We start from the raw sequence: 14,635 nt of genomic DNA, 5'->3' as shown, positions 1-14,635 counted from the left end.
GCTTGCAGCTTTCATCTTCCTGCGTGATCGCTGTGGAAGAGGATTTTCTTTTTATTCTTGGTTTAAGTAGAATCTTTATTCCTGCTTTAGATTTCATATAAAAACTACCCCCCACCTGCTATACAAAAACTACCGTGTCCACCTGCAACCACAGTTTTTTAGGGTTGAACTTTATATATACTTTCTTCGTCGTGTATCACCAAGAGGAATAGGGACAGAGGGTCGTGTTGAATCAGACTGCTCCCATTTAAGTTCCACGACGTGCACGTGCAGGCGTGTGCGCATGCCCACAGCTAATGACTGGTTGCAATAAAATCTGGTAAAATTTTCGTTTACCTTCATCACCTCTGAGACAGTGAAGTAACATTAAAGGGGAAAAACAGAATAGACAAAGAGAGACAGATAGATCAATTTTCTTTAAATAAAGACATTTCAGGGGGGAACTAGCATCCATTTTTTTGCTGTTGTTGTTTTGTTATCATTGCCATTCCTCAGTATTCTATACCTATAAACTGCCTAGCAGGACTTGTATGTGCTTGAAGAAGCTGCACTTTCACGGCAGGAGAGGAAATCAGAATAAATCAGAGATGCAGGTGCACAGTAATACAAGTAGGCTCTTTCCCCTGCAGCCTGAATGCCTGGCCCGTAAAGCAGAGGCTCTGGAACTGAGCTCTCAGGGTCTCCCGGAGCTAAGCCAAGAGGTATGGGGGGAGCGGGGGAGAATAATTGTTATTCAGTCTTCTTTAATGAGATGTATTGCCCACTGCGGAAAGATTGTGGCAGTGTCTTTTGTTATGCTAATTAGACACCATTAGCGCTTGGCTGCCTTTGATTTCTGCTTAATCCTTTCTGCTTCCTCAGCCTCAATCCTGGCTGGCAAATGGGGGAAAGATGGTGGGATATAGTGCATGTGTTATTTGTTACTCACGTCTATGCAGAGTTCTTCGGTAACAGGGTCGGTAAGGAAAGATTTATCTTACCAAAGGTGGTATGTATTTCGGACATTCATTATTTGGCTTTTTTAGAAATGAATTTGAGAATGCTCGATCTCTGCCTTTTTAGTCGAAACACCATTGTTTTGTTTTGTTTTTGTAGGGCTGCTTTTGCAGCCACACGAAATGGGAAATTTAGATGGCCTCCCCTTGGTTGCCTGGATCTCCCAAAAAACAAAACAAAACAAAACAAAACAAACAAACAAGCAAGTTGGTCATGCCTTAGCTATGGGGGAGCCTGTGATGGACCAGAAAAACGGAAGCAAGAATAAAGATCAAAAAGAGGAATTTCCCAGTTCACAATTCCCACCTTTATAACTTATGGATATGTGTGCATTCTTTCCTAAAATTAAATTGTTGCATCTATATGATTACCAAAATTAAGAATGTTTGTGGTGAGTTAAAAAAATGTTTTTAAATCACCAGTGAAATGGATTTCTGTTAAATCCTTAAAAATTACCTAATAATGGTCTAGAGCAGCCCTGTCCAATAAAAATGTCCTGTGAACCGCAGATCGTGTTCTAAATTTTCTGGTAGCTACACTAAAAAAAGAAAGAAAACAGGTAAATTTTAAGAGTATATTCGATTTGACTCAATCTGTCAAAAATATATGCATGGAATCAATACCAAATTCATGAAATAGTTTACATTCTTTTATTCATGTTAAATTTTTGAAATCTGCTGTGTGTTTTTTACTAGTGTGTATTTTACAACACCTCTCAGTTGGGATTTGCCACATTTTAAGGGCTCGTGGCCACTGTGCTGGGTGGTGCGGGTTTAGAGTTATTCAGTAACTCACTTGCCTAAAAACAATTGTCAGTATAAAATCCATTTTTCATGCGATGGATGAATATTACGGGCTGTATGACTCTGGCCATGTCACTTAATCTCTAATGAGCCCTAGTTTTCTCATCTATAAAATGATGTATTTGAACTAAATGATCTATTAATTCTTCCACCCATGCCAGCTCTAAAATTGATGATTCCAAAAATTCACATTTGGAGTCTGGGTGTGCCAGGACTTATCCATCCTTGCCTATAACGTAGTGTTTGAAAAGAAGCCTTTCACCCCGGAGAAAACGACAAGGTGTCCTGCAGACCAGGCCCGTACTGTTTTTCCTCCAAATGTCCGGAGCTTTCTTTGAATTCTTCTGAGTCTTACACTGCAGTCCTGTTTAAGAGAATGAAGTTACCTGGCTCTCAGCAGTCTTCACGCAGTACTTCCGGAATGAGGTTCTGGAGGAAAGAGGTGAGGGCGAGTGGCAGGTAATCCCTGCACATCACTAGCATTACATAAACGCTAGATCTCTAAAACGCAGTGGCCTCTCTTTCTTTATCTGTGTCATCTGGCTAATTTATTGTGTTATCAGTGAAACAAAAATCCTAAAGATGCTTTCCTCCAGGAAAGGTGGTCTGTTAATTAGTTCTGAGCTGGTAAGTGTGACCGTTTCTGTGCCTTTAAGAGAAGCTCATCAAAGAAGATTGCCCCGGATGTGCTGAGGAATGACTGGGAGAGACCCGTGTGAAAAGATCAGGAAGGTGGAAGTGAAGGGGATGGAGATAATTGTGCAGCCTTAGAATTGGACTATTAAATACAAAAGGGTTCCACAGAATATCTCATAGTGGTCTCAGTTAGTCATCCCATTAATAAGATCTCATGGAGGGGCGCCTGGGTGGCGCAGTCGGTTAAGCGTCCGACTTCAGCCAGGTCACGATCTCGCGGTCCGTGAGTTCGGGCCCCGCGTCGGGCTCTGGGCTGATGGCTCAGAGCCTGGAGCCTGTTTCCGATTCTGTGTCTCCCTCTCTCTCTGCCCCTCCCCCGTTCATGCTCTGTGTCTCTCTGTCCCAAAAATAAATAAACGTTGAAAAAAAATAAATAAAAAAAAATAATAAGATCTCATGGATAGATATTACTGGCAACATCTGGCCTTGGGACTTGAGATAAGTTTTAAATGTTGAGCACTTTCCTATATTGCCTGGGCATTGTCGAGCTTACCTGGTGCAGGAAAAATAGATCTAACATACTTTGTTCCGGGTCTGCAACGAGAAAGGGAGACTTGTTTGGGTTTGTTAAGAGAGTGGATCTCATGGTCTGTTTTTAACACAGTTTTTTTTGTTTTTGTTTTTGTTTTAATTCCACAAAAGCATTATAGGTAGCACCTTAGAATGTTCTAGAATATCAAAAATGTACAGGCAGGTAGTTAAAACTTGGTTGTTTTTTGAATTGGAAGTTCAGTTAGCACACAGGTCTGCATTTCTAATGCCGGAAAGGGATCTGATTGGCATTTATCATGTAACTATTTGCTGTAGAGAATTATTTTAACCAGATCAATAAAGCACAGTTACTGTACTATGACTGTTGGCTCTCAGCCAGCAGGTGACAATAGCTCTGTTACTAAGAATGGGATTTTTATCTCTCACTGGCAAGAGACTCCCTTAGATTGTCTTTTCTCATGGTAGAGTGGGCACATGGCTGGAAAAAAACCCAGCCAGGGACTGAAGAAGACAGGGCACAGGGCTGTTGTTAGAAGAAATGTCACAGTCTGGTTTGATTCAAGGGAACCACCTTGGGTCTGATCTCTTTATATTGCATCACTGCTTTTGCAAAGAGCCAAAAATTGTTTTTTGCCGCTTTCTTCCTGTTTCTTCTGAAACGTGAAGAAGGAACGATAACATCACAAAGATACTCAGGGTAATTAATGGATACGCATAGATGAAATACTTAAAGGTATGGATATTCTACCCCAAGGGAACAGTTTTTTTCCCTATGGAACGTATTTTTTCCTACTAGTAAGTAGAGCTAAACAATATATGGTTTTTCACCTAGCAGATACTGCTTTGAAAAACTCTAATAGCGTGTATTTTCTGTCAGTGTCTAAGAGCCCGATATAAGTCAGCCCCTTTGAGAATAAACCGTCCAGCGTCTCTCAGGAATCTGTAAGTAGACCAATAAACTGATGGCAAGGATTTTGAGTATGATGGACTTGGAGTCTCATTACTTGTTTTCTGTGCTATCATCATTTTTGACACACATTCCTGTGCCGTGGCCCTTTCATTAGAGAATGGAACTGTTGAGTAAGGATGATATTAAATTTTAATGTTATTGCTATTATTACTGTCGACTGTTTTTACCATTAGTGTGCCTGGTTCTTTCATTCCAGCTTCTGCACGGCCAGAAAACAGGAGTGTGCATAAACAGTCAGGAAAATTACCGTATACCCTGGAGACCCGGCATCACATGCTCTGCCTGTTGTGAATGATGAATCAAACTGGAAAGGTTATCATTTTCATTAGCTAGGAGAGAACAAGACCACACTTTTCTCCAAGTGTAATTACAGTGGTTCGCTGGCAACATTACACTGCAGTAATTAGTCTAAAGGTGTATGTGAGGGCAGGCTTTTGCACAGACACTAGGAATATTATTTCAGAGTTTAGGGTCACAGCCTTGTGTTTAACATGTTCCAGGCAGCTTGGGGTGGGGGGTGGCGGGGGGAACTAATTTGACTGGAGCTAAAGAAAGACATTTGACATTTTCCAGAGTCATGCATTCAGAAACCAGTCAGGTAGAAAAACTGTATTTTGTTATCTACAAAAAACAAGAAAACAAAGAAAAATAACAAAAAACCCTCAACAGCTTACCTGCAGAAATGGAATGTTGGACTATTTCATAGGATAAACAGAGATAATATTCAGGTTTATTAGGAATGGTATATAAATAATTACGAGAGCTTTTGATAGATGTGTTCTAATCTCCTTTTTCCCCCTAAGGCAACTGGACAGAAAAATTAATTTCTGGAAACTTTTCAGAGGAAACAAAATAATTTCTTTACCTTCCTATTAACTGTTTCAGGAAATAAGTACTTCTTTTACAGTGGTCCTCAAATATGTATTTGTTCTTTGTGAATGCTTTTCGGACCCTGAGCAGTTACACTGAAATATTGAGGTCTCTCTAACCTGACCCTCCAGTTAGGTTAGAGACTAGAATTGGAATTTCTTTTCCAAACCTTCTCTCAGGTTCTCTGTATAAAGTGAGATAGAATGAGGGGTGGGGGTGGTGGGGGGAGGGGGACTAATAAAAAGAAATAAACTTTACATATAGTTTACACTTAAAGTCATATACAGGAGTTTCAAAGAAACCTTTTACTTCAAGTGCAGGGAGTCCTTCATAAGTAACACTTCTTCCTGAGTTGCAGGGAAAAGTCCACATAGTCTAATGTCTTTGTTTAATGTTGTGTTGCTTGCCTGCCTTCAAGTGATTCTGTTCAGTGTCTCTCTCTAAATCCTGGAGGATTTAAAGCCCCGTAGGAACTTTCCAAGGACGAACGGAGAAATAGAGCAGACTTGAATGAGCATTCACTCAGCAACCAAATTCTGTTGGAAACCACTGCTCTTCAATGCAAGCCCGTGTTTCACGTGTGTCATCTGGGCATATGGTTAGAACTGATGTTTCTCACAACTTCAGGCACTTAGGAAAGTTTAAACATAGATGTGACACAAATAACACAGCTAGCTGATGATGTAACGTACTAAAAATTCTACCCCAAAATTGAATTTTAAAACCCTGCTTTTTGTTTGTCACAGATGTTTCTCTACCCAGGGGCAAGTCACGCACAGCGGACGAGATCTTTGACGTCGTCCCCTTTGTCTAGCTAGCACTTAAGTAGGAGGCACCAGGTAGCGTGGCCTTCCGGTTCCAAGACTTCCTTTTCTGCTCTCTGTCCGTGCCACTGACCAAATCACCGCATCTTGCCGGCTCTTTCTGTGGAATCTGAGATTGTCAGACCTGCGTCCGGTTCTTACCTTCCTGGTCTATTTAGGGAACCTCTGCCTCTGTGGGTAAATAAATAAACAAATAACTCGGAGAACCTTTCTACCGGCCTTTCAACAAGGCCTGGAGAATTGTGCCTCTCGCGCGTTCCTTCACATCGGCTCTGGGAGATCGCCAGGAACGCAGGGTCTTGTGAGTCCTTGTTCTATACCCATCCCTCGCTTTGGTGACACGGTCTGTGAAATGGAAGAAGAATGGTTTTACGAGACTGTTCTTACAATTCACTTTTCATAAAACATCGTTCTAAAGTTAGGTTACAATGGACCAAGTTCTGCACACCCTAGGAAAACAGCTTTCTATGCGGACATTTGATGAATACAAGACAAAATGGGCCCACTTGCGAGAGCAGGTGCCAGGACTGACGACAGCCCCTTGTACGAATGTCTTCAAGGTCAGACTTGGTAAAAGGAATCTGAGTTTCCCATAGAAATCCTTAACTTCCCAGCCCAAGTTCCTAGATTCTCAAATGTTGAAGAAATTAGGGGCACCTGGGTGGCTCAGTCAGTTGAGTGTCCAACTCTTGATCTCGGCTCAGGTCATGATCTCACGGTTCATAAGATGGGGCCCCACCCCTGTCAGCCTCTGCGCTGAGAATGTGAGCCTGCTTGGGAGTCTCTGTCTCTTTCCTCTCTCTGTCCCTCCCCTGCCCATGTGCTCACTCTCTCTCTGTGTGTGCCTCTCTCTCAAAAGAAATAAGCTTTAAAAAATAATTTTAAAAAAATGTTGAAAAAATTAAATGCACATTTTAATCAACTGTATAGATTATATACCTATAAAGAAAATCCGAGGCAAAAGCGTTGTCTTTGTTAGGATTATAAAACAAGGGCTTTGCTGGGAAGATTTTGACCGGCTTCTTTAGACTCATGTCACTAGACAGCTTTTTGAGAGACTTTGTAACTATTTCTTTGGTGTGCATTAGAGATCACATTACTTTAAGTGCAGCAAGAAAGTAGCTGTAAATTTGCAGAGGGCCATAAGCGTATATTTACTTTAAGGAAAGCAAGCCTGGGTGTAGAGTTCATGTTTCCTCCATCGGAAAGCTCTCGGGCTCACCAGGCCCTAGCCTGCCGATCTACCATGAAGAGTGACCTAGAACTTTGGAACTGAAAGGTCCTTGACGTGTTATGACCCACTTCCTCATCAGCCTGACTCTCCTCTACCCACCTGCAGCCAGTTTCACCCACCCCTCCCTTTTGTGACAAGGAATGTGAAAACCCAAAACGTCACATCTCTTTTATATTAAAAAAATAATCTGCTCAGACCCCGTGTCTCCCCCCAACCCCGCCCCTGCATCTACATGTGATCCTGTCAAACCTGTGGCCGCTAGTGTTTTTGAATAACCCTCCCTGAGATGCTCTCTCCTAAGTTCTGCTAGAACTCTGCACCCCTGCTTCTCCCCACACTTCCAAGTGCCCCCTTCCCTCCTGTCCTTGAATGTTCCCCCATCTGGAAGCTGCCTCGGAACCATGCTTCGGGCTCACAGTAACACTGGCATCTTAATTTGCGCTACTGGTCACGATCTTTGTGCAAACATTTACTTTAACCTCTTACATATTCTTGATCGTTTCTTGAACAGCACAAGCCATCTTTGTGTTAAGTTCTTCTGCAGAAGACTTGTCTTAAGCCAGTGCCGTAACCTTGCATTCCTGTCAGTGATGGTGAGGTAGCCAGAGGAGAATATCAGAATGTCAGGTGAACGTAGATGTCGCAGAATTTCGGATGAGACACGGTGTATTCTACATCATTCTCCGTCGGTAAAACACACGAATCCCTTCCAGCGGATTCTCTCTGCCTTAGCACATTACATAGCTGGGCCGTGGCTGTCCTCATGGCCTACGGATATCTGTAGCTTTGCCCTTTTTCTCCAGATACCCTGCTTCCCTGCCCTCCCCCCACCCACCCCCCAACTTCTGCCCCGGACCGGGACAGCCTTGCTGGTTGGCAGAGACATTCTTAAGGCAAATCAGGACAGTTACCCTAAATCTTGTTTGTTACATATGGGTCCTTAACCATGCTGGGTTATCCTATGAGGTTGGGGAGAAAGCAGTTGGAAAGTAGAGGGCGAGATAGCTCATTTAGAAAAAGATTGGAGCCTTATAAGCAAACCCTTGGTCCATAAGTTCCCTTATTGTCACCAAGGCAAAATTGCCTCTTCGAGGGGGTCCCGCCTGAACTTCCCTCCTTCCTTGGCGTCATCGGTGTTTTTAAGGTTCCTTCAAATAGTCACTTCTCTTAAAGGTTATATTTGATATTCACTTCATTGCACCTTCATTCTGTGTATCTGTATTCTGTATATCTTCTTTATGTATGAGAGCATTTATTATTGTTTTTGTTGGTTTTTTCAGGGGGTTGGGATAGATTGCAGCAGCCTTTGATAAAAGTCCTAGTTTCTTAGGCTCATTTTTTGCTAAGTATCTTCTGAGGAACTTTAGGAGCCTCACCAGTGAGACAGAATCTGTGGCCGGGGGGACACAAGGCAGAGATGTTTGCCACCGTAAATCACTGCACGTAGCTGTTTCCCTGCATCCCTTTGGCGCATGATAGTTAAATACTCACCTACAAAGAGTTCTCTGATGGATGATCGAAAGCCTTTCCCTCTACTGTACAAACATAGCAAGCCTTTCAAGCTCTGTGCATGTATTGCTATCATTGTTAGTACCTCCAGGTAAAATAGAACAGCCCCGAGATGATGACTACAGCCGTCCACATTCATACAAACAAGAGGAAAGAAGCAGCCTACGTTTTCAGTGACTCTGCAGTCTCATATTGTTGTTAATTTCCCAAAAACTTAACATGAGATCAAGTGTAATTGCAGATTTCCTTAAGAACCATTGACAGATACTTATCTTAAGTTATAAGCAACTCACACTGTGAACTGTGTATAAACATTCTAAGTTTTCTTCCAGAAGAATATACTTCAGTGAAACCCAGTATCCATCAGTCTTTTTAAATAAACAGAGCCATTCCCAGTCAACGCCGCAGTTGGGGAGACTTTCTTTTGTTGTGACTTGATTTTTAAAAGAGATTAATGTTGCAGCAACTTCCCATTCGTTTTCAGGGCGTGAAATAAGTCTTTGATAAGGATCATCCTCAAGACCTTACGACCTTTGGCTCAGGGGGCTACATTTTGAATGAGGTGGTAAAAAAGATAGTAAATTGCAGTGTGTTTAGGCATTGGCATTGTATGACGGCGAGGGGTGTTTGGTGTTTTGTTTTGTTTCTAATTATTAGGTGGTCTGTTGAGTGCAGCTGTGTTTATGTTTCCTAAATGCTAACTGCCTGAACATGGTGACAAGTCCCTGTATCTGAGAATAGGGACTGCTTTTTAAAAATCTTCTTGTCCATGTGCTTTAATAATGGAGGGTTGTCTTTATCAAGTAGCAAAGGCAAAAATAATTTGGGGCACGGTCATTCAATCCAGCTAGTTTGCTACATCGGACGTTTTGACAACCTTATGAAAAAAAAAAAAGAATTGATACTTTAAATGTTGCATTTAGCAGTGGAATAAACTTGGAAATGGTAGAAGTTTGTAGACTAGTCACATTTCTTTAACTGATGTTTTGGTTGATTGAACTTCTTGGTTATTAAAGATACACACTTAGATCATAAATGTAGATTGATCCTGTAGAAAATTAACAGTCCCATATTTTTTCTGTCTTCCTTAAAAAACAAACAAACCAGTGAGCATAAGGTCATGGCTTCAACAAAGAAGAAACAGTTTCTTAGGAGAGAGAAAAATGTATATAATCAGTAAATAGCTATACGAATTTAATCGGTAATTCCAGAATCATATGCAATGCGTGACATGTTTAGATGCAAGGACTTAATGACTAGTTTTTGAGGCATTTTCTTCAGTGTGACATCCGTCATAACTGAAATTAATGTTTATTACTACTCTTTACCATTGCGAAAATATTTTCATGAATTTGGATTAGAAGCAGCTTGTCCTGGCTTGTTTTGCGACTTTGCTTCAAGAAACAAAGTGATACTTATAAGACTTTTGTGTGTCTTAGACGCCTTAATTAACTTCCTCTTAGGTGGAAAGAGGAAGCTGAGTTTTGTTTCTTAGGTAAGAACGTAAGATTTCATGCTATGCTCATTTTGTATTAGCGCATAGATAATAATGTCTTTCAGGAAAGGTGAATCAGTGCTCCCGGTATTAGCTGTTCAGTGAGTAGCGATCCGGAGTCTGCTGTCAGTCCGAGAGGACACTGCCTACTGATCCAGAACTCTTTGGGCGGGCAGTTTTCTTTGGGATTCTCAGGTTTCTGTCTTTCCCATTCCTTTTTTTCTCCCCTTGTCTCCACAGATTGGTGAAAGACAACAAGTGTTAGTGACAGAAGAATCTTTTGATTCCAAGTTCTATGTCGCACACAATCGATTCTATGAGCAGGTGAGAGGCACTTCTGCGTTAAGTTCTCAACGCTTTCTCCAAAGTGAGAAGGTTGTGAAGTAAACCACTTCAAGCAATGGGAACTTCAAAGGGATGGAAGGCGGTAGAATCTTGTCACCGCAAGGCTGTTTTACAGCCTCCAGCTAGCTAGACCAACGGGCGCTATCTCGGTGGCTCAGTCTCCAAAACAACCTCCACAAAGGAGTAGCTGTGTCTTAGTCGTCCTTACTCCTGGACGGGACCGGCTGTAGGCGGTGGGAGCGCTCGGGAGGCAGCTCGCCCTGCCAGAACTCTGCAGCCTGGCAGGGCCCAGGGGAAAGTCCTGCCCAGGGAACAGGAAGGATGTCTGCACGGGCGACACCAGCCTGGAAGGGCCGGGACTTCCTCTCGCTGTCCCAGCACTCGCTCAGGCGGTCGGTCGCCTGGTTGCTTTTTGAGTTGTGTTTAGTTTTAGTTTTTTTTGGGTTTTTTTTTTGTTTTTTTTAATTTCCACCTTGATAAGAATGCTGGGCAAAGGGAAAAGAGTCCGTTCCGTGGTTTCAACTCAAACAGTGTGACTGACTCTGGAGACCAGTATGGGGGTCAAAACAGCTTCACTTTGAGAGTCGTCTTGGAGGGCCAGCTCGAAGGGCCCCCCACTCACGGGCTGCGCCCCCCCCCCCGCCCCCAATGAGCCGGCCTGCCTTGCCGCCCCCGGAGCCAGCCAGGTTCCTGTTTCAGCACTTGGGACTCTGCTTCCCCCGGTGGTGCTGGGAAGGGCCCAAAAAGACATGGTGTCTCCCCTCCTACATGGGACACTGTCCCACGGGCCTAGGGATTTCGAGGGTCCCTCCTGGATCGTGTTCACTTGTCTTAATATCAAATGGGTTTTCCTGCTTTTTTTGTTCCTTTCTCATCAGATGAAGAGTGAATTTTCTTTTCTGTGGCTCATGGCTGAAATCAGAGCTCGGGAAGCCCCTCAAGGCCGCTGTGGGCAAGTCAGGGAGAGGGAGGCCGGGGAGGCCGGCTGCCTGTGGTGCAAAGCAGAGTGGCAGGAGCTGGAGCGCCCCCCTCCCCGACCTCCCCCTACTCCCCTCCCCCACCGCACCCATGCTCCACATGGAATAACCCCACCCGGGGCCCCGCAGCCCCCGGACACTTGGGAGGCTCCTGTCAAGGCCCACGGGAAGCCTGTCCTGTTCTGTCCCAGGCCCGGCAGAAACTACAGCAAGGAGGTGTCCCCCGCACTCCGTCCCCGGTTTCCATCTCATTAGTTGCCTCCAGAGAGCCGTTTTCCTATTCAGGCCAACCTGCTCAGCCCCGGGGAGGAACTCGATTGTATTTTTGGTCGCCTCTTTCCCTCTCTTTTCTCTGCCATCTGGGTTTTTGCCTCAGCGGGGAACTTTTTTCCCCTTCATTTTAAAGGCAATGGCATGCCTCATTAGCTGTTTCCTCCAATTTAAAGCAGTCGGGCTTTTTCCAATTATTAAAACTGGAGGGGGAAAAAAAAAAAAAAACACTGAGCCCTTCATTCAGATCAAGGCAGCAGATCAAGGAGAGTTATTTTTCCCCCGGAATAGCACCACATCTCTCAGAGACGGTTTACTCCAGAGATTTCCTTGTTTTATGAAAACCGATGTAAAAGGGCTTTCATATTCTGATACTGAAGCCTTGTAGTTGCTGGGCTTGCCGTGAGTCATTCACCGCCCAGGTGACCTCTCTCCTACCCTCGGATGAAGCCGCATGCTCAGTGGTCATGAAAGAATCAAACCCGGAAAGACCGAGATCCCAGGGAAATCGGTTGGGGACCGCCAGCGCCTCTGTGACTTGCTGGTGTCCACAAGGAAGCGTATCAAAGATTTCACAGGCATTCTTTTTCCGAGTGAGATGCGTTCCAGCAGGGGAGAGCGTATCTAGATGTCAAAGGATTGCTGGATTAGAATTTAGTCTATTTCTTTTGGATCCCACCTTAAAAAGACTGGCACGCAGCTGTGGCTCTGAAATAGAAGCGTGAGGAAAACACACTGCGTGCAAACCAGCGACAGGTCCCCAAAGGAGCGAGGCATCTGCTCGAGGTAAACAGGTACTCTCCATCAGACACCTTCGACAGGCCGGCTGACAGTTTCCCGTCCACTCGAGCAGGGGATCCTGGATGGAGGTGGAACCTGGATGCGTTTGCTAACAGAGGGAAGGCAGGGAACAGGAACCCTTAGTTCCAGGAGCCATCCAGCCGCAAACACCAGCGTTTGGGATATTAAGAAGGCCGCTTGTACACGTTCTTGCCCTGCCTCCCCCGCCCCCAACCAAAGCACACGCCCACGCGCTCGCACACGCTCACATCCACATAAACGTGCAGGCCTTTGATTTGATTTGAAGCGTCCACTCAAGCCATTCTTCTGACAGCTGCCTTGGCAGGTATTAAAAGTATAAGGCTTTCATCAGTGTTGTCTCCGTTTTCGTCATTGCCCGGGACAGCCAAGAGCAGAATATCAAAGGCCTGCCCAAAAGTGACTGGCTGATTGCTGGGGGATTTCCCGGGGCTGCCTACCACATGCCTCAGGACAGCAGGCGTCCCGCAATGAGAGAGCATTGTCTGCCGCCCGGCAGGAAGCTCCTTCCAGAAATGCCTTCCTCGCCCGCCCGAGATCTCCAGGTCCTTGAGCAGCTGCAAGATGGAGCCTACTTGGGACGGGATCTCAGAGCGGGACATAAAGGATCTTAGGGGACAAAATCTGAATGATACAGCGTGGGCTTCAGTTAACAGTGGCACATCAGTATTGGCTTGCTAATTATATGTCTTCCTAGTGATAGGACACTCAGGCTAGGAAAACTGGGGGCGAGCTGTACAGACACCCTCTGCCTTCTGGGCAGTGATTCTATAGATCTGAAGCGGTTCTAAGATTTGATGTTCACTTAAAAAAAAAAAAAGATTAAGCCTTCTGAACTTTTTTTCAAGGTTTTAGTGCCAAAGGACCCCACATTCATGGGGAAGATGATCGAAGTGGACATTTATGAATCGGGAAAACATTTTATGAAAGGGCAGCCGGTATCAGACGCCAGAGTATACACGCCATCCATCAGCAAACCATTAGCGAAGGGAGAAGTCTCAGGTTTGCCAGAGGTGAGTAAAAAGACGCTTTCCTCTCTCCCCTGCTGGCAAAACAGCAGCTGTAGAAGCACCGTGACTCCAGCCCACGTTTCCGTTATCGTTTGGAGTTCCCTTTTTATGCATGCATGAGGCTTTAATCCTTTCTGACAGATTGAAATCTGAATTAGGAAGATGCCTTTTTGCTGATGCCTCTAGCTCTGCCCCTCTGCCTGGAGACGAATAGCTGTTTCTGCTTCCGGGCCAGAGCGGAGGGCAGGAGGCAGTATTTTCAGGTGGAAGATGGAACACTGAGGACCATCTGACTGGTATATTTCGGTGTCAGCAGATCCTGAGTGGAAGGGGGTTAAGAAAGGGACATTTTCATGCTTTACAAAGCTGTTTATCGCACAGTCAAAAGCCGCAGTTAAACAGGCACCAAACTGTGTCCATCCGGTGTGTGCGGTTAGGGACCTTTCTGTAGGGCGTCCGTTGAATATCTGCTTTGGTCACGTGGAGTGAAAATTAAACAATTTTTTTTCTTTCTATAAAAAAGTAACCTGACCCCTGTTTTATACCTTGGTGTAAATATGGCTGTTTGCCAACCTCTCTCTTACATTTCATTGAGCTACAGTTGTAAAAGCTGATGGAGTGTGAAATGAAAATGTGTGTCACATTTCCAAGCATCATTTGATGTCCTTTCTCCAACACAATTGTTAAGCACTCCAGAAAAAATACGCAGCCATGACTTCACATGCAGAAAAAGGGAGAAGTGATATTTATCTGACCGTACAATTCCACAATTGTTTAAATATGTGTATTATCTTTCCCCTGAAAATAAGTCACAATGGCATGTTAATTAGACTTTGAGAGTAGTGACAAAGAGGGCCCTCTTATCTCCGTTCTCACTTAACGTGGTGATGGACTCTGGTGTCCAAACATGAGTGGCACCTCTCACAAGCCTGACAAGTGTCTGTGCACAGCCATCTGACTGATAATGGAATGACGCACACTAGCCTCTGTCACAGCCCCGCCAACTGTGTGTCATCCTCAACAGGGAGTGAACTCTAATACTGGATAAGCATAACCATGAATGTTTGCTGTTGTTAAAAAAAAGAAAAAAAAAAATCCTTGGGGTTTGGGATGGATGACCCGGAAGGAACAGTATAATCCAGAATTTAAATTTTACTGCTAGAGAGTCGGCTTTTGATGTGTTAGCTAATACTTTAGATATTAAAAAAAAATTTTTTTTTGATGTTTGTTTATTGTTGAGAGAGACAGAGAGTGAGTGGGGGAGGGGCAGAGAGAGAGAGAGGAAGACACAGAATCCGAAGCAGGCTCCAGGCTCTGGGCTCTAG

General features: G+C 44.2%; 1 protein-coding gene across 6 annotated transcripts in view; it reads left to right on the top strand.

Moving 5' to 3' along the window:
- The window catches only part of CDKAL1 (CDKAL1 threonylcarbamoyladenosine tRNA methylthiotransferase), a 717,891-nt gene that overhangs the window by 619,207 nt on the left and 84,049 nt on the right, over positions 1–14,635 (top strand). For all 6 annotated transcript variants that reach the window (XM_040460543.1, XM_040460546.1, XM_040460547.1 and 3 more), the window contains 2 exons: positions 10,130–10,213; positions 13,149–13,313. In XM_040460543.1, the coding sequence (XP_040316477.1) occupies positions 10,130–10,213; positions 13,149–13,313 (249 nt within the window). The remainder of the gene's footprint in view (positions 1–10,129; positions 10,214–13,148; positions 13,314–14,635) is intronic.

This window comes from Herpailurus yagouaroundi, unplaced genomic scaffold, assembly GCF_014898765.1.
Source record: "Herpailurus yagouaroundi ecotype Mexico unplaced genomic scaffold, PumYag 250, whole genome shotgun sequence".
Lineage (NCBI taxonomy): Eukaryota > Metazoa > Chordata > Mammalia > Carnivora > Felidae > Herpailurus > Herpailurus yagouaroundi.
The sequence above is the reverse complement of the archived record's forward strand: the minus strand, read 5'-3'. Positions and strand labels throughout refer to the sequence as shown.